This window comes from Dermacentor variabilis, chromosome 11, assembly GCF_050947875.1.
Source record: "Dermacentor variabilis isolate Ectoservices chromosome 11, ASM5094787v1, whole genome shotgun sequence".
Classification (NCBI taxonomy): domain Eukaryota; kingdom Metazoa; phylum Arthropoda; class Arachnida; order Ixodida; family Ixodidae; genus Dermacentor; species Dermacentor variabilis.
The window spans coordinates 86,516,087-86,540,025 of NC_134578.1; the positions used below are offsets into that span (position 1 = coordinate 86,516,087).

General features: G+C 44.0%; 1 protein-coding gene across 1 annotated transcript; it reads right to left on the minus strand.

The window, feature by feature from the left end:
* Nucleotides 1-2,721: 2,721 nt before the first annotated feature.
* LOC142563364 (uncharacterized) lies at nt 2,722-23,579 on the minus strand. Its single transcript, XM_075673925.1, has 10 exons — nt 23,514-23,579; nt 22,769-22,970; nt 21,278-21,381; nt 14,049-14,089; nt 12,890-12,928; nt 12,131-12,296; nt 8,700-8,972; nt 6,328-6,472; nt 4,916-5,173; nt 2,722-2,864 (listed from the first exon to the last, which is right to left on the minus strand). The coding sequence occupies exons 1-10, from the start codon at nt 23,577-23,579 to the stop codon at nt 2,722-2,724; spliced, it is 1,437 nt and encodes a 478-aa protein (XP_075530040.1).
* Nucleotides 23,580-23,939: the final 360 nt, after the last annotated feature.

A 23,939-nucleotide genomic window follows, 5' to 3' on the forward strand; every position in this document is an offset into this window, starting at 1 on the left:
GGGGTATTCGGGTATGCACCGCTGTTCGAAGAAACTCTTTGACGTCGACTTGGAGCACTGGGTAGTCATCTGCACTGGCCTCCAATGAACCTCTTTGGAGCCAACTTGGGTCACTGTGTATGTGTCAGTAGGCAGGTACCGCTCTTCAATGAACGTTTTTGACGCCGACTTGGATAACGAGGTAGTATATGGCACTGTGAATGTGCCACTCTACAATGGCGAAAAAAAGACCCCTTAAATTTCTCCCATGCTGAGCGGAATCGAACCCACGCCACAAGGTCTCCCCAAGGACGGGCACGTGGGCCTGGTAAAACCACACGTACGCTTTTCAGCGCGAGCCCACTCGTGACCGCTTCTCGCAAGACGCCTTGCCGGATATCACTTCAAATTAAGCTATTGACAGCGCTTCAAGATGTGCAAGCTGGATGTAGCTGCTATCCGTCGGTCAAGCTGGTGCAGCACAAAAACGGTGCGCACCACGCAGCACGACCAAACTGGAGCACATGAGTGTGAGTGCGCATTCAAACCCTATCGTGCGCGCAGAAAACGCTGCGGACGCGCTCTGCTGTTGCATGCAGTTGCGTTCGCTGCGTAGCGTGCATAACGCGGCCACCGCGCGGTGCCAAGACGAGCGCGCTGGCTGAGAGCACTGCGGCTCGCTGGGGGGCAAACGCGTTTGGCGCATCGTAAGCGCCAAAACCAGAAAGAGTGGCGTATACGTGCATATACAAAGTCAAATTTCAGATGCGTGCCACGGTGAAGCTCAGTAGGTGGAGCGTTGTGGGCACGCCCCGCTCCGCTGCAGCCTTCGCGGTGCAAGACATTAAAGAAGCAGCGGGAGCACCACAAAAGGGATCAAAGGTAATCATTGATTGTCAGTAACTTCGCTTCTGCTGAACGCATTGAAGTAGTTTTTGCTGCAAAGTATTTCTTCAATATTCTAGTTTACCTTCAGATGCACTTTTAGACTAGGATAAAATGTGTTTCCGGGCCTCTTTAGCTTTTCTTCTTATGAAAAGTTGTCAAAATATAATACAATACTTTTTCTTACGCTTTGATTGTTGGTCTACGAAAATTTAGGCAATAGAATTTGTTCAATGTTCAAAAAGTTGTTTTGACACAGTATTAAATGTATAATTTTTTCCCGACCCTAGAGCAAAATGAGATAGGTTCAGCGGCAAAATACGACAACCGTGAAAATAAATCATTCTTTGCAAACCAGGCACTTGCAGCAGATCCCATGGACCAACAAGCAGGCTTCATGGGCACACTCATACAATCACTGCATTGTAACACAGAGCGTGGTGATATCTTGCTACACAATTTCTTGCAGGCCATGTACTCTCAGTTCAAGTTTATGGAAGTTGTGTAACTAGCAAAATGCTTTTTGTTCAGATCTAGTTGCACGTTAAATGAATACTTCAATCTGCACCTCCTTTAGTCTTCCTCTACGAATATTTTGGCAGCCTTTGCGAACAACTTCACCTAGCTGGTAGATGAGCTCAGAATTGAGCTCAGCTCTTCATTTTTTTTCCCTTTAGGTATTATTATTCTTGGCACTGGAGACATCTCATGGGAGTTTTTATTACTTTTAGTACATTCTTCTCTGCGATTTTCGTGAATACCTCTACGGAGAATTATATGGCCTGCAGAACGGTTTCGCAACAGGTATAATAAAGTCGTTTCGCTGGTGGACAGCTTGAGTTGATCCTTGCTTGTAATTTCTGGTCAATGCAGCAATAAATGGCTTTCTCTTGTACGTCCATCTCATCCTAGACATGAGCATGGAATTTGCATAGAGGGGTAAAAAGAAATGCTCTCCATAAATATTATAATAAAGCTGCTTGGCAAATTTTGCCCCTGCCGTAAACTCCTAATGAAGTAATTTTACTGCAGCAAATATTACATAGAACACGCTGAAATTTCGCTCAATTGTATCCAGTGAAGGTAAAGAAAACAAAACTTTCCTTGATAGAGAACAGTATTAGGATTGAGGCGCACACATCTGGAAAGAAATCTGAGCTGGTTTTGTAGATTTTTGTCGGTCCACCAATTTGATCACGCTCAATCCACATTTTGCTTCGGGTTTACATCACCCGGTTGTGAAGTTATTTTAGTCAAGGAAAGTGAGCAAATATTGACATTTGATGGCAAAATTCCCCCCCCCCCCCGCCGCCCACTAAGATTGTGCAGTTGTATGAAAGGGAGTAATTAACTCAAGACGACGTTTTGCCCCGTATCTCTTTCTACCCCGTTTTACCATATCATACTCTTGATTACAGCGGCTTTTTTTGTCTAAGTCGCTACGTGAGGCAATTAGACTGATCGCATATCACTCTTTGCGGAACCATCCTCTAGTACCCTTAGACAGATGTTGATGAGCTTACATATGCATTCAGTAAGAAATCTTGTCGTAGAGAAGAAAGCAAAATATGCCAGGACACTGTGTGCAGTGAAAGTTTTTCCCATGTACTTTATAAAATGGCCGTTTTTTTAAACAAGTACACAATCCCTTAACGACAATAATATGAGACGTAATTTCTAGGCACACCCTATGCTCTAGCTATGTTTGCTTTCCCGCCAACATACACAACATAGTTCTCATTATAAGCAATGCAGTAGCGGCACATTACGTATAACAAGTGAATGTTTGGGCCATGAGGACACAAATCAGTGATACATAATATTATCGCAATAACTGCAAGAAATACGTCTCTTTCCCTACGAGGATGATTTGTCGATTCCCTTGAGTGATTTGAGCATATCGGGCAGTAGCCGTCTCTTAAATTTCCCGAAGCTTGTCCTTGGAATGCATTCTGCGAAGAATACTCCCCCATGCAGATGCTTGTACGGCGCCAGTCGCTCTGCGTAGAAAGAAAACGTACACTGATAAATTGCGAAAACTATCGAGTGCCAAAGAAAACATAGTCTTCGTACATTAGTTTGACATCGTTTACTAAAATTACATCACAGTACTGTCCGCATCATTGGCACTACGCGATGAAAGTCATTGTATCTCAATGTGTCCTTCTAGAGTGTCTGCCGTAATGGCCACATCGTAGTATCTTGTCTTTAAGTATATGCATGGGGGTATTAGCATTTTTATGCTGCGCTGAATAACTGAACGAGCCAGGCGTTCATTTGTAAGAAGTAGGCTTCATCTTTACTTTAGTGCAGATGTACATTCCTTGCAGCGACAGTGTGCAGCGTTGTATGTAGTTATGAATGCGGAGTAGGCAGTCGTAAACCCTGCTGTAGAAAAAAAACCTGCAAGCAGACTTTTGCTCGCGCGAAAGAAGTCCGGGTACAGGCTCTTCATGCAGCGGCGTGTCGCCCAAGCGAAGCCGCGATACACCTTCTACCATTCCACGACTCTATCCCTACAATGATACTTAGTGAATAGAGAAGAATAAACAACGCGAACATTTCTAGCAGCCTCTAAAAGCAAATGCGAAATAAAATACGCTATTAGTCTCTATTGGTCTTTGTACTGCATGACCTGCTTGATTATTACCCATCGTCTCAGGAAATCACCGTCGTTTACTTAAAATTCCCAGCTATGTATGGTGTGCATGGAGAAGCACGGCCCCAGCGGCAGCCTCCAAAATTATTTTATAGATGAATGCCTCGCTTGTCCTAAGTTCTTTCATTTTGCTTAGCTGTGGACAATGTAAATGTGTAAACATTCGGCATTGCTACCACTTTATGCCAGTAGAGGTATCGAAAGAACCACGATAGACTTGTGAGAAAAGAACTGCTTTAACAAGGTGATAGCATTCAAAGTAGGGGTCCGGCCAAGGGCTTATGTCAGTCACTTAACTCAATATGGAACTTCGCGTATGAAACTCATATACTGAGCCACACTTTGCCCAGTGTCCTCTCCCATCACCCACATTGCGATGTTGACTCGCGCCATGATTTAAATATACGATAATCTTTTCCCGCTATTTTAGCTTTAACACAGTGGTGTTAAGCTTTTCGTAGGTAAATGCTCTCAGCCATTGGTCGGTCACCTTCTTTAACAATACATGCAGCACCAATAGCCGCCGGCATGTGCTTTTATGAATATTTATTGCGTCAGAATTTTTTTTGTAAATACGCGCCATTTCTTTTAGAACACAGCTTTTAGGTGCCAATTCCTGCATTAGTGCAGGCGTACTACCGCGCACCCGAGCGAACGAACCCAGCGAAAGAATCCAGCCAAAGACGGGAGCGAACGCGGAGCGCAGGTGGGCGATAAAAAAAAAAACGAAGACAGCGAAGATAGCGCGAGAAGAAAAGCGGAGGAGGAGGTAGTGACGCGCACGAGGGGCTTTGCGGCGATGATGGCTACGAAATAGCGCCAGAGTATCGCGCGTCATCTTTATGGAAACGAAGCGCTGCATCAGTGGAGGTCTGTTTGCGACCGCGGCTGTGAATCCGGCCCACGCGTCCTCCACGCGCTTCCTCTCGCTGTCTCCCAATTAGCGAGGCAGTCGCGCCACACTTCGCTCCATTTGTAACATGCCGCGCGAGATAGATTGCCCGCACCAGCAAATACATAGACAAATGAAAATGCTTATACATCTGCGCTTAAACGTCGCATTAGGGAGAAATATTTTTCATGCGTCCGTGCAATTGTGGGATTAGCTGGGCACAATTTCAAACGAACCAATCGTGATAACAACAAACTATGGAAAATTGCAAAAGTTACGATCAACAAAATGTTCGAGACGAAAACAAAACGGTAACTGCTTGCAAATAAGGGATATCGAGTAGCACACTGAAATAATCAAGCAGGACACATTAAAAGACACCAGGAGAAAAAGAAACAATGTTTCGGTGAAAAGCGGAAGAAATTTGAACACATATTCTAATTATTCGCAGGACGATGAAAGTTCGACATTAGAATTAGGCTGTGCTTGCATGTACCCACCAGCGACGAATGCTTTTATATCCTCGGCCAGCCTCTGGTCCCCGACTACGCCCTCTTTGAGAACGATGATAGCAGCCGGGTCATCGTCGGTGTCGTCCCTGGGAACTGGTAGTACGGCTGCCTCGGCGATGGCAGGGTGGGCGTAGAGGCATTGCTCTATTTCGACAGGATTCATGTGCTTCGACATGCGGAACATGGTGTCCTTCAGTCGCCCAGCGAGGAACAGCCTACCGTCGTTGTCGTAATAGCCGAGGTCGCCTGAGTTAGCAATCAGAGTCCAAGCATAGTATGATATATGCCTCTGGGCCATGCTTTTCAAGCCGCGAGGCCGGAAATGCTGAATGAATTTTTATTCGTTCAGAATCGTTCTTTCAGGATTCTGATTTGATTCTATCGGCTAAAAAGGCTAGTTGTTATTTAAAAAAACATGCTTCTTAAAAAAACAGAAAGAAAAACTTGAACTTGATTTAAAGTGGTGCAGAAATATTCTTTCTGAACAATGTTTGAATTACATTGGTAAATAAATGTTACGCGTTATTGCAGCAAACTGAAGGATAACTTTTTTAATTAATTGTGCCGACAAAATAAGGCGCCAATGGCTTATTATGTGATTAGGCCACTTTGTGTACTTTTTAAACAATTCTTGCGGAACAGAGTAATAAAAGGTTATATGCTTAATCTGTGCTCACCTAAAAAAATAACACAGTTCTCCTCCTTCTTTTCATAGTCATGTATTACCACAGAAAATTTAACTAGTTTTGAGATGACGCTGGTAAAGTCCATCAAGTCAGAGGATGATGCTGAGATCATTTCCTTCACTTGAACTATACCATAAAAATAGGCATAAATACTATCCATGCTATACTATACTTACTATCAACAAATACTATAGTATAGTATATAGTATAAATACTATACTATCAACAGAACTTCCGTAGAAGATGATGCTGTGAACATGAGCAACGTAGGTTTCTAGAAGGGCTGGCTCAAAGTCCGAACTGTAGTCTTTGACTTTGTTTCACAAGTGGACGCCTTTGAATTCCTTAGTGAGGTAAACAAGAAATGTTTTTCCAAAATAACTACTTTTAGAATGCAGCACACGCTATGATTCACAAGACATTCATCTCTTCACAATAACCTCGACATTTTTCTTTCTCATAAATGAGATATGCGATCAGTGTCATGTTTTCCTTCAGCCGTCTCATATTTGGCTGTGCGTTAGTTACTCGAATGAAGGGTGAACATGCTGGCCACAACTTCAAAAATCAGAGGAACCAGTTTTCTGATAAGTGGTCAAGAGTTATGAAAAAACTTCACCTTTCACGAGAGAATGATAGAACACAGCCTATCTTACTTTACAGAAGCCGCACATGTCTCTTCGTAGTAGTAATTTGAGCGATCACAAAGCCTACCTGTGTGTATCCATCCTTCACTGTCAATGAAGTCTCTCGTAGCTGCAGCGTTCTTGTAATAGCCACGCATGACGTAAGGTGATTGGAAGAGCACTTCGCCGATTTTCATCGCACCCAAAACCATTTTGTTCTCGGGATTAATGACCTATGTGAAAAAAAGAAAATTAACTCCTTCTTTTGGATCTCGTGGCACACCAACACGAATGTAACAATAGATAATATTAAAATATATGCATGCGGAAAGTAGCCCGCTAACACTAATGTTTGCTGTTCTTGCATTTTTCGGTAAAACCAAATCTCAGCGTGCTTGTCGCAGGTCTTTTTATCGGTTGGCTCTCTGATATAGCGCCGGTTACTGCTCTTGAATTTTTGTAACATTCAGTGAAAAAATATGAAGGAACACGCCTTTGAAAAATGCGAGAATCTAATTTTAAGTAAGTGCAAAAGAAAGCACGGGGAAATGACAACAACTGTATGCAGATATGGGCACTCCTAATTTAGACTTTAAAGAAAGCAGAGTGCATTCATTGTCGCAATTGCTATTCTTGTCCTGTCCTCAAAGATAAAATGTGCTATTCAGATACCAGTGCTGTCATATTTGTTTATTAGCACACTGGTCATATCACTCTAGAAGATAAAAGGGGATTGTAAAAAAAAGTGTTGCGGTTATTGAGGTATTTCCTTATTTATTTTTTGTAATACACACCTTGTCTTGCTTTTTATGCCAGGGGTTTCTATGCAGTGATTCCAGTCAGCAGTATCATGTGACGATGTTTTGTACCAAATAAGCTGTGTCTTATATTGCAATTACATTTGGTAGAGCACATCTGTCTGTGCGGTAGTTTTGTTGTCCCGCATGCTTTTGTATTAATATTGTTCTTAATTATCCTACATTAATGTTCCTTAGGTGTATCATCATGCCTAATAGACCACTTCTGCAACATAGTTTTCTGCACTGGGAGCTATAAGGCGAGCAGAACCGCAGCCAGACACCCAAAAAGCTATCAGCGAATGATGTGAGCACTCCGAAGGTCCCTGCTTCTGGCTCCAATTTTTTGGGTACAAAATAGAGAGAGAGATAGCAAGGATATAAAAGGCAGGCAGGTCAGCGATACGAGCGCCCGGTTTGCTACCTTACACAGGGGGGTAAAAGAAAGAGGGAATAGAAAGACGCAAGGAGGAGGTAGTGAACACTGTTTGTGCACGCCGCACCGTGTGCGGCGAAGCACTACGGCGCCATAACTCTAAACAGTTGCTGCATGTCGCGCCCTGCAGATACGCTTGCCTGCCATCGTTTCAAGTGCATATATCATGACCGGTGGCAATGAAGCTTAGGCTACTTCCTCGGGGGACAATATTGGTGCTTGGAACAGGCCAATATTGTCCAGTTATGTCCAGTTAGTCCAGTGAACAGTTATGGTGCTCTGAACAGTTGAATTGATGAGCGCAAATGGAAATAAAACATAAAAGAAGTAGAAAATCAAGAAAGGGGCTGACAGATCGAATAGCACACTGTGGTATAAAGTTTGTAAACAGAGTGAGATGCCTCAGAAAGCCTGGCCAACGTTTCGATAGGAGGACCTATCTCCGACGAAGCTAGGTCCTCGACGAAGATAGGTCCTCGATAGGTCCTAGGCCAACGTTTCGATAGGAGGACCTATCTTCGACGAAGATAGATCCTCGTATCGAAACGTTGGCCAGCATTTTAGAGGCACCTTATCCCTGTTTACAAACTTTATAAAAGAAGCAGAGAAAGTGATGGGATGATGAACTGAAATCAAATGAGGTTGTAACCACTGTGAAGATATATTTCGTGAGCCTTTACTTTACGAATGCAAATTAGGCTAGATGCAGGTGTACATTTTATGTAGTCTTCATCCACAAACGTAAATGGTTCACGTATGTCTTAAAGGGCTGAAAAAAGATGCGAGAAATTATCCGCTTATTTGTACTAAGCGCGGCGAGGGCACATGGTATAATCCATCAAGGTGTATCTTGGCGATGGTTGATGGAAACTGCGCGCTTCATAACTGGCGCCATTATCACCAATGACGCTGTCATTTAACCCACTGGCACTAACCAACTGTTAACTAACTCCAGCTGCAATATTGGAATTCAGTGCTGAAGACATGTACGTACATCCACAAAGGAGAAATCCTGGGACTAGCAGCAGCTCATATCGCGATATCTATCCATGAACATTTCGATTAGTGCTTCATCGGCGCTGCCAAATATATCTCTGCGCTCTATAAAGTGGGTTATGAGGGCTGACGGTGTGAAGTCACTACATCGGCGAGGGGTCGCAAAGAAAGCTTCGCATTGAGGAAAAAAAAATTTTCAGCACGACCACCACTGATAAACTGTAAACTGACTTTCATTTTTGTGCCGCAGACGGGAAATCCAACGTTTCCTTGTGGCAGCTCTCCCCTCGGAGGCACAGCCAAGAAGCCACTGGCTTCGGTCATGCCATAACAGTCTCGCAGTTCGTCAGGCTCGAAGATGGAAACAACGTCCTTGGCTATCCGTTCCGGTAGAAAAACTCCTTGTGTGCGAAGCTTCTTAACCGTTGGCAGCCTCGTGCCGCTTGTTTTCGCCGCTTCAGCGATCTTGAGCAACTTTTGAGGAGTTCCATTCAAGAGGGTTACCTGATGAAAAAATAAGCATACATGGTTACACGAAGCTTGAGAATATTTGAGTACTATAAAGGACTGTTAAACAAGATGGACGAGCATCGTGTACAGCAACGTACATGGAAGAGACTTTCAAAAATAATTCCCGTGGTTGTCACCCAAACACTTCACTAATATTATTGGATTCATGAGCACAGGTCCAACGGGATCAACGGGATTATTTTGTTTATGATTGGGTATCTGAAGCCTTACCTTTGTGTGCACATTCACAACGCTGGAACTGTCAAGATGGAATCGACGATGGTGGCGCGACGACAACTTCATCATGACGAAGACGTCAGGGCGACAACGGAATTACATTAGTGTGACGACGACGGTACGGCAACGATGACGCGTTGACAGTGGAATTACGACAGCTGTTGACCTACGCTCCTTCTCCGCTCGTTTACCCCACGAAGGTTTGACACTCATATGGTCATGCGCTAGAGCATGCAGATCCCTGACACGGTGGGAGTCGACCTGAGCGAGGGACCCAGCCATACAAAATAGCGCATGTCTACGAGAGACGCGCCGAGAGCTTCAGGGATGAGCATTCGCCCCATCACCACTCTGTGTTGAGGACCAACGAGACACAGTGCCACCACTGAAAGCCTCTAAACCTTGTGTGTACGCAAGTCCAGCCAGCAGACAAAGCACGGCTATCGAACACCGCGAAAACGGGCGAGAGTATAAAATTGGCAGAGCCTTAGCTCGGATATGCCAGGATATACGTAGTGAAAGCTAAGGCATAGTTAGCATGGTTAGCCTTGGTTAATCTTGACTGCAAGTCCAGGTTAGTCTGATTGTCTAGCTAGGTTACGGCCTTTAGCCACTCGTTCGGCGCGCTGTTCGTCTATTTCCTGGGCGATTCGTGTCCTCTTAATCTCGTTCCGATGCGGATTCCAGGCCTCCTCCTGGTTATCACAATTGTCGCCGTACATACTGCCGCCTCAACTGGGGTTGCGGTGCACGCGAGCTCTGCTTCTTCATCGTCCGACGTGTTATAGGCATGCGACGCAGCTGGCGCAGCGAGCGGAGGCGAGCGCAACGATGAGGAACGCGGTGTGACGTCATGCGCCTCCTCGGAGCACGGCCACGGCGAAATCGCAAGTTCGCGGCCAGTGAGGCTTCCGCTTTAAAAGTATTCGCTTTACAACTCAGGAAAGCCGACGAGGTCGTAGCCATTGCCGTAGCTCAAAGGTTAAATAACCGCACTCCTATTACAGAAGGTATTTTCTTTTAGCAATTCAAGATGAGGGTTATTTAAAATTGAACTTTACGCCTTAGTTATTAGCTAAGCTAAGCTAATATCTATTCTTAGCTTAGCTAAGAATAGATACTTTACGTTTTTTTGTATGTATCTGGTGGCCGCGAGAGCCCACTAGGCTATGATGTCCTTCATCGCTTAATTGTGGTCAAACTGCACAGTTTAAAGTATATGAAAAGACGTAGCCGCAAGTCCTGGCCACAAATGCATGTTTCGCATTCTTTTTGAAAATTTTTGTTTAATACTGATTATGAGTAGTCCTTCATCCTACTGTAGAATGAGCACTACAGCTGCCGCTAATTTAAAAGCTGTATGACTGTTTGGCTCCCTACCTCGAAGTAACAGCCGCATATAGCTTCCTTGGGAACGAAAATCACCGGAGCACATACCACTTGAACCGCTCGTTTCCAAGAAGAAAGAGCGAAAAAAGTCAGTTTCATCCGAATGTGGAAAGATTGGTCCATTAGCAAAGCACCAAATAACTACGCGTACTAAGGCTCGTAGTATAATCCGCCCTATAATTGCCGCTTTGTTGTGGCAATGCCATTGCCGATACTATTCTTGTTCGTGCTTTTCCCGCTTTGTCACTAGTCACAGCGGCATTCCGCCTGCGTTAACAATGCGATCAGCCGGCAGAGAACGGTGGACGGTAACAGTGGCGCAGAGCTGAACGGAAGGCGTCGCTAAAAAATCGACGCCCAGATCTCCCTCGGTGGCCACCAACGCTCGTTGTCACAACGCTGGAATCGAGGAAAGCGGAGGCAGTGGGTCACGAATGCTGTTGTGCTGCCGCTCGCTTCCCCGCGTTTCCGAAAGTGCACGAGCTCCAACACCAGGTGAGTGGGAAGACAGCTCGAGCAAGGTCATCAGCCATCTCGGCTCGCCTTTATCCATAGTGCTAGAAAAACTTATACGAACTCCAGTCCCTCAGTAATGGCACGCGCCGCATATGCCCTCCAACATACGGCGCCCGGACCGTGTGTTCGCTGTGTCGCGCGGGCAACCTTGCGCAGGAACGGACGTACACTGGAGGAAGAAACGGGCACTCTTTCCGTCTAGGGGGCGCTCGATCATGTGACCTACAAGAGTGGGCGGACGGGAACATGGCGCGCATTAAGCCACCATCCTTCTTGAGTCGCCAGCACACGTTTGCCCTCGATCTCCAGCGTAATGGCGTAGGAGCCACTCGTTCCTGGTTCATAGGGAATTTTCGCGAAAAACCTCACTCAGTGTCAGTGAAATTTCGCCGGTGGCGGTATCCATATAATTGCTATCGCACTAATTATTTCGAATATTAAAGCCATGAAAATTATGCACAATGATGGTGCAGATGGACGCTGGGTGCAGATGGAGTATATCTCGGTACGAGTAAGTAAGACGCGCAATGGCTGAACAAATCTGGCATCATCAAATGTTGCTAATTTTGTTCGACTGGCTGTTATTGGTCTCAAAAAAAACCTAATGGGCACCAATACACTCCTAATCAAGTTCCGCCGAAGATCCACATACTAAGCGAGTTTTTGCTAATGTGTACCACTTTGTGAAACATAGGTATCTGAAAGGAGATTTAGAGCCATATATGCGTAGTAGAAGAAAGATGGCCCATCCCAAAAAGAGCTGGCGCTGAAGGCGTTCGTTCCACATACGTCCTACTTAGTAACTATAAGATTTTGCCTACATTGTCCATCTATATTTGATAGAAATTATGTTGAATGAGAATATGAGTGGCACGTTTGCAGATTTCAATTGTCTTGTAGAAATAGATTTCATAAAGAGTTTATTGGAGGCAGTGAAGCAACTTTGACCTTTCACATTATGAAACTACACTTTTTCATGCAAAATGACGAAACTGAATTAGTACTCTCACCTTGTGGCAATTACAAGCCTCGAAGAGGTCTCGAATATTCGTAGACTTGAGGAGCACAATTGTGGCTCCGGCAGATAAAACGTTGAAGACGAACGAAAAGAAGAAGAAAAACGATATGTTGCCGCCTCCAATGGCCACATCATCCGAAGTGACCATCTCCAACGCCCTGAAAAAGGCATTTTTGTCAGATTTATGCCAAGATTTTCTTGTGTGGAAGAGTAGCTAGCAAACTTATGAAGTACACGATTGCAATTAAAATAATGAACGCCAGTATTGCAAAATTTCAGGACAGTAGCGACAAAATTACTTTCCGCCACAGTGAAAATCAAGACCTGTGGAAAGAAAGCGCGAACAATCTAAATTCTATGAATTAGCTCAAATTCTTGACCACCAAGCAATGCTATCTTACGCCAAACCGGTTCAGGTCATCAACTATTCTAGAAGTATTGAGATGTAAACGGCGAATAACTTCAATGTTTGCCGTCACTGGCCGCGTAAGTGCACAAGACTAACTTTCATCCTTTCGAGGCGAGATACTTGAGCATAAGGAATGCACAACAGATATGAATTTTTTTAGCGTCATAACAGTGATTCTGACTTGATTAAGGATTGCGTTGGGGTTAGTTGGAATAGCATGACTGGGATTCAGCGTCTGCAGAAATAAAAAAAGACGCACGACTGCAACAGGGACATGGATTCCGAAGCGCTTCTAACAGTTGATTTATTTCTGAAGAACATAGGGGAAGAGGAATGGTGCACAGAAACTGCAAAGAACAAGAAAAGATTGACAAAACAAAAAGGTGCAAGTAATGTAGAGATTGCTGTTATGGGGCTGAGCACTTCGCCTTGATTGCACTTTCGAAAATGACTACGCGTTATGTGTGGATGTTCCGGATTTTCCTGGTCGCCTGGATGGAAACTTGCATGTCGGGGAGCCCTATCGACGGCTAGTTTCCACATTTACAGTGTTTGGCCAAGAGGAGATTGCAAGCTTCTCTATTAATTAGTCGGAGCCAGTCATCACAGCACGCCAACACTGTTATACTTGCAGAATTCGGAGTACCTTTATACACTAACAAATGTAGAGCGAGCTTTCATTTGAATGTTACCCACTTGCAGAAGTTACGTTCCTGAAGCCTTTTGTTGTGTGCCTATTATATTGGGTGCCCCAGTTAACTTGGACCAAGATTTCAAAAACAAACAAACAAAAAAACCCAAGAGCTCTAGAGAAATTGTACCGACTGCATAGTAGTGGCAGTCGTGTGTACTAACAGCCAGTATTTTTTTCATCACGAAGTATTAATTTTTTGCTTTTTTAGTGAACATTTTAGTTATTGCTTGAATCGCAAACATGTCAATTACGAAGTTGTAGGGCACTTTAAATAAGCTGCGAATGAAGCATTTATTTCGTGCTGAAGCATTGTTGTGCTTGTTTTTTCAAAGAAAAAACAAGAGCCCACGAAATACACGAAATACGAAATAGATGCGCGCTCGAGCACCGCTACTCAAGCGCCTCCAAGATAACTTTGAAAGCTATACGGCTGCATTTGTTTATTGCCGCATCGTACAAGGCTTCGGCATGTAGGATCGCTCAAGAGGTTTCGTGATCTAACTAGCGCGGTGCGATAAGCGTCAGCATCTGCGGACGCAACAATGTTGTGCTCGATCATGAGGTACTCGAGATAGTTTTAACCTTCGCGTATATGAAACAAAGCTACAACAGAAATTTAATCAGCGTTAAAAAAACAGTGCGCAAAAGAGCACAAAAAAGAAAGAAGGCAGCTCTCAGAAGAACAGAAAAAAGCTATTCAGGAGTTTATTTGCACAAAAAATACACCGAAAGCACGTAAGGCGTCTCAGCCTCGCAGAAAGGAAAATCCAAAGGTGTAACTAGTTTAGCTATTTGCCCTTTGTGTCTTTCGAACTCCAGAAAACGGGTGAAACAAAGGACTTTTTTACCTATATATATCTTTGTCGAAAACTTTTTTATGTGAGGACAGGGTGACATTATGAATGTGCGTAAAAAATTCACATCTTAAACAACTTGTGAGCGGTCATCTTTCCGTGCCACTTATAGTACTTGCTCAAACAGGTCACCATCTGAAGGAATACAATACTTGCTTCTTTCCAACACTTGTGCTGTTGCAGCTTTGACCAACGACGTTGGAATCTCGCGGCAGACTCTGCTTATTTTTGCCGTTAGGGCATCCAGTTTGGTAGTTTCGCCGCTACACCCGTGATCTTTCACGTAGCCACAAGAAGTCCAGCGGTGTCATGTCCGGCTATCTTGAAGGCCAGGGTGCAAGTCCGTGTCGGCCAATTCATCGTCCAGGAAGAAGCTTGTCGAGCCACGCTCGAGACTGACGACTACTATACGCAGGAGCACCACCATGTTGAAACCAGAGGTTCCGAAGGTGCGCAAGTGGAACGATGCAACAGATGTTGTTCACGGGGCTCTTGAGGATGTCGGTGACGTAGCGTTGCGTCGTTAGTGCGTTGTCAAAAAAGATGGGTCGGATGATGTTGGCATCCAAAATACCGCACCAACCCGCCGTGGTTGCGGGATCGAATCCCGGCCACGGCGGCCGTATTTCGATGGAGGCGAAATGCGAAAACACCTGAGTACTTAGATTTAGGTGCACGTTAAAGAACCCCACGCAGTCAAACTTTCCGGAGTCCTCCACTACGGCGTGCCTCATAATCAAAAAGTGGTTTTGGCACGTGAAACCCCATAATTTAATTTTAATTTTTAAAATACCGCACCACACATTAAACAACCACTGGTATTGGTGTCGCGTTTGTGCCTGCCAGCGGCGATTCGTATCATTCAAGTAGTGCGCGTTGTGAAGATTAGCTTGTGCGTTTCTGTAGAAATTAGCCTCATCCATCCAAAGCACGTGAGTGAGAAACTCCGTTTCTTCTTCACATTTCGTGGAAATCCAATTGGCAAAGTCAAGTCTGTTTTCAAAATCTCGGCCTTCAAATTTTCTATGAAGATGTACGTGGTACGGGTGCTATGACCCTGTTTGAAGACCCTCCACACTGATGACCTTGAGCTTCCGGCCTACGCACTGTCCTCGAGCACACCACTTGGAGTGTTAGCAGCAAAGAATGCCAAAACAAATGTATCCACTTCTTGAACTACCGTTGCAGTCCTGTGTCGCTCTTGTGAAGCTACCCGTCTTGCCAAGGACAGCGTGCGTTCTACGTATTGTTGACAGACTAGGGCGTCCTCCGGAATGTCACATGCGGAATAGCTCGGCTGCCTTCCTCTCGACGCCGTGCGCCATCCCCAGAGTCAGGATCATTTTAGCCTTCTGATCATTCGTGAAGGGCACGACTCTTTTTGAAGAACACGTCACTGGCGTGGTACCGTTGAGAGTTCCCGCTATTGTCTATGCACTGGCACGTCAAGAAAAAATGATTCATGTAATCGACAACTGCATATGCTGGCCGTTCAGATCCGCCAAAATGCATTATATGGGTGTAGACTGCATAAGGTTTGTTCCCACTGTTAAAGTGAACAAAAGGGACATACATTCCGGGTGCGCCTATCTACAAAACACGATAAGTGCGCGAAATTAATGTCTCAAGTGCGTCGTCACGGTTTACCGGCTTCGAAATCCGCGCCCTCCCCCCTACGGCTCCGCTACGCTCATCATTGCGTCAGCGGCGTGTTCTCATGATGGCGCGACCATCACATAGCGTGAAGCCCTGTATCGAGTTGCCGCCGCTAGTAAAGTCCTGTATCTGTGGCTACTCGCTCGGGAGCGCTTGAGTAGCGGGGCGATGGCGTGTATCTATTTCGTATTTCGGATGTTTCGCGCGCTCTTGTTGTTTCTCAGTGAGATCAACGAGGCAAAGCTGAACACGAAAGAAATGCTTGATTAGACGGTTATTTCAAGTTCCATACGACTTTTCAATTGATACGTTTGCGATACAAATAATATTAAAAGTTGTCAAATTAAAAGTAATTAATTAATACTTAGTGAGGAAAAATACTAGCTGTACATACACACGACTACAGCTACTATGCAATCTGTGCGATTTCTCTAGAGCTCTTGGGTTTTAAAAAATCTTGGTGAAAGGTATTGGGGACACCCGGTATATCTGCAGAGCTGTATCACAATTAGACTCCTGCTTGCGCTGTCAGTTTAGCAATTGGACACTGCAAGAACTGTAGTGTTTGTTAGGTGTTTGCGAGGCCTACGTTAGCCTTGTTCGCAAAAAAGTACTTGGGAAACACTTTCCCAGCTACTCCTAAACAAAATGGCCAGCTGATGAATTTATACATATTTAGTCTGTTATCTTTACCAGAGAAAACTAGTCAAACCTTGTTTCTTTGTGTCGGTTTCCTGTGTCCTTTAGTAACGTTGTAGTCCCACGACGGTAACAGAACAGTATGCGCTCAGCCGCTACTCAACTTATGTGCGAGTACCTTCCCAAGTATACAGTTACCTTTTAATACTTTATTATTCTGAGGGTGCTTCACGCAACTTTACAATGGCTATCTATCTACCAATCCATTTTTGTATATTTTCCAGCTTCCTAGGTCCCTGGTTAGTCCATGGGCTGATGTACTATGAAAAAGGGTTCGAAACTACTGTAGGACCAATTTGGGCCACTAAGTACGCGCCAATGCGTCCGCATGTGCAGGCGCATTGTTATGACTTTTACTTCCTCTAAATGATCAAGTTTGGTCATCTTTCCAACAGCCCAGCGCTAGCGAAAGGCCGCGCCGGACATCGGTCCGAAGACCTAACTAAATCATTCAATGGGTAGTAGCGACGGGAGGTGTGTGCAGAGAGCAGGTACGTAATCAACGCAAGCTTATGACTCGCGCTTACTGGGAACTCCTTGCTCAAGCGGGAAAATGCCAAACTCCTATCTCAATCACAAAAGAAGCTGCCCATGGAACCCAGTCTTTTCAGACAGGGATAAAGACACGCTGCTTCCTTCAGTGTGGCTCGCGTGCGGCCGCGGACATCTAGGGGCATCATCATGGGCAATCGGCGACGTTATGGCGGAAACCGCCGAGCTGGCAGATGGAAACGAGTGCCAGAGGAGGAAGGTGCCCGGAGAAGGAGAGCCGGAGGCGCGCTGGGTTGCCCTCCTCTGGCAGTTGCTGCAGCCTCTCTGTGCGCTATGGATATACCAGAGTCGTCTGGTGATCTAGAGGCCCAGCTCCGAGCAGGAAGGACGAAGTAGCAACGCAAGCGGCGGCAGGCAGAACGCGAGTAAACCCACCCCGATATCATCGGCAAGCACCTGGCACGAGCGGAACAAGACCGGCAAAAGCGCGGCTAGGCATGCCCACGGGACTCCCGAAGAACGTGCTAGAGGGCTCGCGGCATTGTGGGGCCCGTAGCGAGACCCGCAGTTAGCGTACACCTTCCAGAAGCACCTGAATTTAAAGTGGGTGGAAGTATAAACCAATGAGCAGTCGAGATAAACTTGATACGTTTATAGTATTGGTGGGAAAAAAGCACAGAAAAGTTTGACGCGACCGGATCCGTTATATGCATAGGTAATGGCACAAAGTAGGTATATGCAGAAAAAAAATTAAGGCAATACATACAAAATGCTAGAATGAAGACAGTATAGAACATACATGATTAAGTCAAGCAGGCTAGGCGACTTTCTTTCACCGCCACATTTGAAAGGAGATTTCAATCAATCAATCAGTCAATCAATCAATCAATCAATCATAATTTTCACCTTCGTCATTACCGTGTTCAGTATCTTGTTCCCAAACTGTTTTCTTTAATATTAAGTAGTAATTTCATTCTATTGTGTTTGCGCTCTTTGTTTTCATCAGGAAATTAGTATTTCAACAAAATACCGACACGACATTACAGAGAAGAATTCTGTGCAAATGTTACTTCGCTGATTTACGCGCACTGTACTAACGTGAAACAAAACAACAATGCCGCTTTTGTTTTAGAAACAACCGTGCAGTGAAGTAGTAATGGTTGAAATCACACAGTCTTAAATAAAATGTTTCCGTCCTTTACATTTGGCGGGAAGCGGAGCAATAACACTTGGGAAACAGTGTGCAGGGGAAATGACCGTACACCTTTGTTTACTCCAAGAAAACCTGCTCGAAGAGAAATCAGTGGCTCCTAGTGACTGAGTTCACATTCTTTTTGGAAGTCATAATGAGAGGATAGCAATTTGCCTGAAGAAAGCTACGAGGACGGGCCAGCTTTTTCTTTATCCAAGGAAGGCATCAATATCTGCCGGGTCATCCGACTTGTTTAAATGGACAACCGTTGCTTCCGTTTTACATATGTTATATTAAAGACCACTGGTATGCTCATAGTGAAGTGCAAGAGGCTACTCACTCCCTGCAGCGCATTTGCGTGAGAAAACGTTGCTGTTCCACTTCCATGATTTTCGATATGCCGGTTGTTCCAGATGTGTGACACATGATTATCACGTCATGTTGAGATGCATCAGGTTCATTATACTTGAGGCATTTACCGATGTGGTGGGCGACCGAGAGGCACACGAATCCCGGAAACGATCTTGTTGAAAACAAGCCCTTGTGGGAACATAGCGAGAAATAAAGTCGGTATCTACTAGGTATAATTCTCTTTCAATGCGTACGAAATGGCACTTGTTTCATAAGCTATATTTAGACATGATACAAGATAAATGTGGGCACAAAAGAAGCCGTTCTACGTTACGCCCGTCAGTGCTTTTTCGGAAGTTAAAGATTTATTTGTAGTAATTACGGAATGTCTTCAAAAAGTATATACGAATATGCAGCGGTAAAGGTGAAAATATACGATATCATTGCAGGTTAGTTCGTAAGATAAGTTTCTAAGCATGAAAGAAGCCCACGAATACACGCAATATTACCGGACGACTGGCCGCTGAGGCACTTTGCGTGCATTTGAGGGCTTCTTTCACGCTCGGAAAACACTTTTATGTAGCACTTATTTAGCAACAGATAACTGCATAAGGGATTTCTCATGTTACTCTACAATTTTCTCATTGACAGTTTTCACCTAATGATATTTGAGAAGGCCAACAATTTCTACCGCTACATAAACAATTAGGCGGAATGCAAAAAATAATCTGAGTATCTCCAAGCGACGACAAACAAAAGTTCCTTGGTTCGGTCCTGGTAAGTGGCATTTGCATATTTTTGAAATCTTGGTGCATGATACTGGAACACCCTGTGCATTAGTAGGGCAATATCCCTCTATACGCTGCTCGCACTTTCACTGTTTGTGCGCGCCCGGCACAGACATGACCCAAATATAATATATAGGAAAACCATTGACGTCCCGTCGGCTTATGTTATATGTAGCCATCCCGAACGTTTAAAATGCTGGAATTCCACTTGGCAGTATTAGAAAGAATGTAAGCAACTTTTTCACATGCTTTAGCGGCACGCTTTAAAATATTTTGGCTAAAGTGGACTGCAATGGATTATTATGTGTGATTGATAACAACATTTGTTAATGAGAAAGGCAACCCTCACTGACGCATATTGAAGCCTTTTCAATACAATGCTTATATGCATATCTCATATATATTTTTGCAGGGTGTCCTTTAGTTTTAGCCAGAGTTATAAATATGCGAATTCCGCGTAGCTGGACAGAACCAATGTAATGTCGTTTGCAGTCGTTTGGAGATACTCAAATTAATTTGTCGTTCCGCCTAATTAGATAATTAGTGTTAGTTATTTATCAATTTCTCAAATATTAAGATTATATTAAATGCGTCAATGAGAAAATTGTAGAGAGGCATGAAAAAATTCCCGATTCATCTTTATATTGTTCAATACACGCTACATAGAAGTGTTTTTTCTGAGCGCGAAAGAAGGCCGAGAATACAGGCAAACTGCCTCGAGTGACCAGTCACGCGGCAATGTTGTGTGCATTGGCGGGCTTCGTTCACGCTCGGAAAAACACATTCATATCTAGCACGTAATGAGAAAAAGAAACCTGCATTGGGGATTTTTCATGCTTCTCTACAATTTTCTCATTCACACTTTATCTAAATATAATATTTGAGAAGTTGATTAATTAATTAAGAATGATGCTCTAACTAGGCAGAATAAAAAAATAAGTTGAGTATCACCAAGCGAAGGCAAACAATACTACCTCGGTTGTGCGCAGCTACATGGCACTCGCATGTTTTAAGGTCTGGTTAAAGTATCAGCAGGGCTAGCGTGGCTTGCTGATAAAAAATAGCTGAGGTTTCTTTAGCGCACGAAAATGGACGAAGGACAGTGGCAAGACGCGGACACAGCGCTCAAACCTCAGTTATGAACCAACACGCCCTAACCCAACCTCTTTCAAGAATAGCTGGATATATATATATATATATATATATATATATATATATATATATATATATATATATATATATATATATATATATATATATATATATATAGCTATTTTTACCAGCAGGGCACGCTACGCCTTTCTCTCTGTTTATATATGCATACATATAGAGAGAGGGTGCAGCTTGCCCCCACTCGTAAAATAGTTGGTACCCCACTGGGTGCAGTGGCCAACAGAGAACTTACCACCTCGCACTGAACAGCGCCCCAACATAGCAACTGAGCTGCCACGCCGAGTCGAAATCCATATTGGCCTTTCGTTCAAAACTCGAGTCAATTGTGCAACGGCCTCAAAAATGTTTTCTAGTGAACCTAGGTGTTCCAGAATAAAGTGACAGCGAAATGAAAGCTTGGCGAGTTAGCGTAAGTTGCACTCGGTACAAAACCGCGCGAACTAGACAACACACAGAGAAAGGAACAAACAGGATGTACAAATGCTGACTAAACACTTTAGGTTTATTTGAAATAGATGAAATATAAGGACAGCGATACAAACACGGGCACCTGTAAGCAAGCGGCAAACATTCATGTGCCTGAGCTTGCTCTAAAAGGGTAGCAGAAAATTATGACGTGAATGATTAGGGACTATATTATTAAAACGATTGTTGTTTAGAGAATTTCTTTTCCAAGTTGGCCACGAATGGTGGGCTGGCACAGATTAAATTTTCATGTTCCTCGGAATTTACTTCACAGGTCACCACCTCAACAAGACAACATGTGAAACTATTTAGTCCACAAAGCCCGGTCGACAGGCAACTGAAGAGGTAACGGCATGTGGAAAATACCTTGAATTGGTATTTCTGTTTGATCTCATTGAACGTTGGAGCGAACGTGGTGTCAGTCACGACGTGAGTGGTGTCTGAGTTTTGAAGGTTGGCCAGCAGTTCCCCTAAATGAAGAGAACGAGAGTATCTCGCTGTTAAACACTTCTCCGTATTAGTACGCCGAGCCTTGTGAGTACTTGTGTCTACCCTTGCGTGCACTTTCAGTGATTTGCAGAACGATGTTTATTCTAAGTATCCTTTGAACCCTGCTTTGTAAATAAGTATTACACGCATGTAGAAAAATGCAGGTCTAGTTTTTTCAGCAGAGGTATTAAACGCCTGCATTCGCAACCACTCGGTTGTCCTTTTCTAGGGTCGGAAAAATTTCTAAATTTCTGGCTGTCTGCAAGCAGATAGAGCGCAGAAAAACAGTCTTTTTCGCGCTTGTCCTGCAATGAAGAGTAGACGACGTTATAAAAGGCACTAACGCCGGCTTTAAAATTATTTCAATAGGAAAAAAAACGTACAAACGCACCATATGTTCGAATGTGTTCGCCTTCAAATATAGCAACAAGTATCCTTACTTCCTTCATTGGTACAATAATCAGAATACTTTGTGCAATCGAGTGCTCTCTCATTCAACCAAGCGCAACTGAATGCTGGCACCCGCCTAACAGCAATCCCATGAAAGACATCTGGGAAGCCATTTCCACATCAACTGCGCCATATAAAACTATATCAGCATTTAGAGTCACATTTTTTATTGTTATTTATTCTCGTTAGACATGTGATTTCCCTACCTGTCATAGTTCATCGCTATACGCCAAATAATACTTGAACTTGAGTCTTTCTTTAGCAGTGTATGTGCCATTGCGCGCGTCTATAGCTTTGTATATGTTCTGCCAACAAGTACTGTTGTCACAGGGTATATCACCTTTTCTTGTCTATTCAATTCTTCACTATCATAATTTTAGCTGAAATAAATTCTTGTACTTTTATGTCTACAACTCTTTTCACTTTGCGCATCACAGTTTTTCTCCTTTCTTAAGCCACGTTTACCCAACAACCTTGAAAGAAATCACGTGTAAGATATTTTATGCATATATCGGATAAATCATTAATCCGTAATCCTGTACGTGAGCAAGGAGAATAAGGGGAAACGATGGGTACATATATTGAGGGATGATCATATGAAGGAAATAGATAAGGAAGCCAGAAAAAGCATGAGGAGAAACCACCGTTTCAGCTGTTTATCCTAAAGGAATCAATATTAACCCAACGCGTAAAAAGAAGTGGGTAAAAAGACAACTATCCGCATGTAAAAGCCGCACCGGGCAGAAAAATACCATTTATGTTCGGGCAGCGGTCCGCATAAATGTTAACATTTGCCAAACGCGATATTTAAAAGACTCTGAATTACAATAACCTGTATGCTGCGGCATTTAGCTGAAAACAAGCAACTACAAGCAAATGTCCCTGTTACTTCGCCGTTATATTCATCTCACAATTTACCTTCTCTGAAGAGCACGTCAGACGTTACGAGAGTGGCACCCGTAAGAGTGATAGCGCAGACGGCGATGAAGTTTTCGATGCTGTTGGACACGTGCGCGTACACCCTGTCGCCTTTCCCGATACCGTGCAGCTGGTAGACGGCCGCACAGCGTTCCATGCGCTCCAGGACTTCGCCGTGAGGGATAGTTTCGGAGTCGCAAATCTGTGAAACAAGAAAAACGCACCCCTTTAGCGCTATAGTTTCCGGCAGAATTTACTGAACAGAACTTCGGCACCATCGTCTATGCGAACTCCAAGCATGGTGCTTAGTCAGCTTGGGATTGATGGTTAATACATGCGTTTGGCTAAACTTCGTCCTTCTGGCTACAAATGGCAGTGTTATATTGCAAGAACTTTATAATTTTCAACAGAATCTTGCGTCACATATGCAAGAATTTGCAAGTATTATGCACATGCATGCAAAGTTAAATAAGGGCAGATTAAGCACAGCAAATAAAAACACTAGTGCGTCTGATGTAGCGTGAGCCAATATAGAAACACGACTAGAGAAAATTATCTACTAACTGCTATTTCAGTACTAACTAAATATCCAATCTTCAGAGCGTCCTCTAGTAACTTTAGTAGTAGCATTCCTTATCGAAAATTGGCCCATAGCTGGGCATGATGGAATCCTTCATCAGGGCAATGGTATGGGCATGCGGGGTGCCGGGCAGTATGCTGGGTGACGGGCAGCATGATGGGTCACGGGCACCATGCTGGGCGACTGGCCTCTTGCTAGGTGATGGGCAGCCTGCTGGGTGACCGGCAGCATGGTGGGTGACGTGCATCTTGCGTGGTGACAGGCAGCATGCTGGGGGGACATGTCGGATATGACATGCTGAAACACAAGTGGAAATACTCCACTATGTGGCCTACATCATGGTGCTACAGTCCAGTGCTTGCACAATCATAGCATCTCGTCTGCACAAAACTCCACAGCAGTGGCCTATATACGACGGTGAAATGTCAAGCACATTTAATGACGGAACAAGAAAAAAGAAAACAAATGCAGCTATCCTGTACCATGCTGGGAAAAAATTACCTAAAGGTACTTCTATATCCCTTAAAATGTTGCACGCGGAGTATAATTCATAATCTGTATTGCACATACAGATGATAGTGATTGCAAATT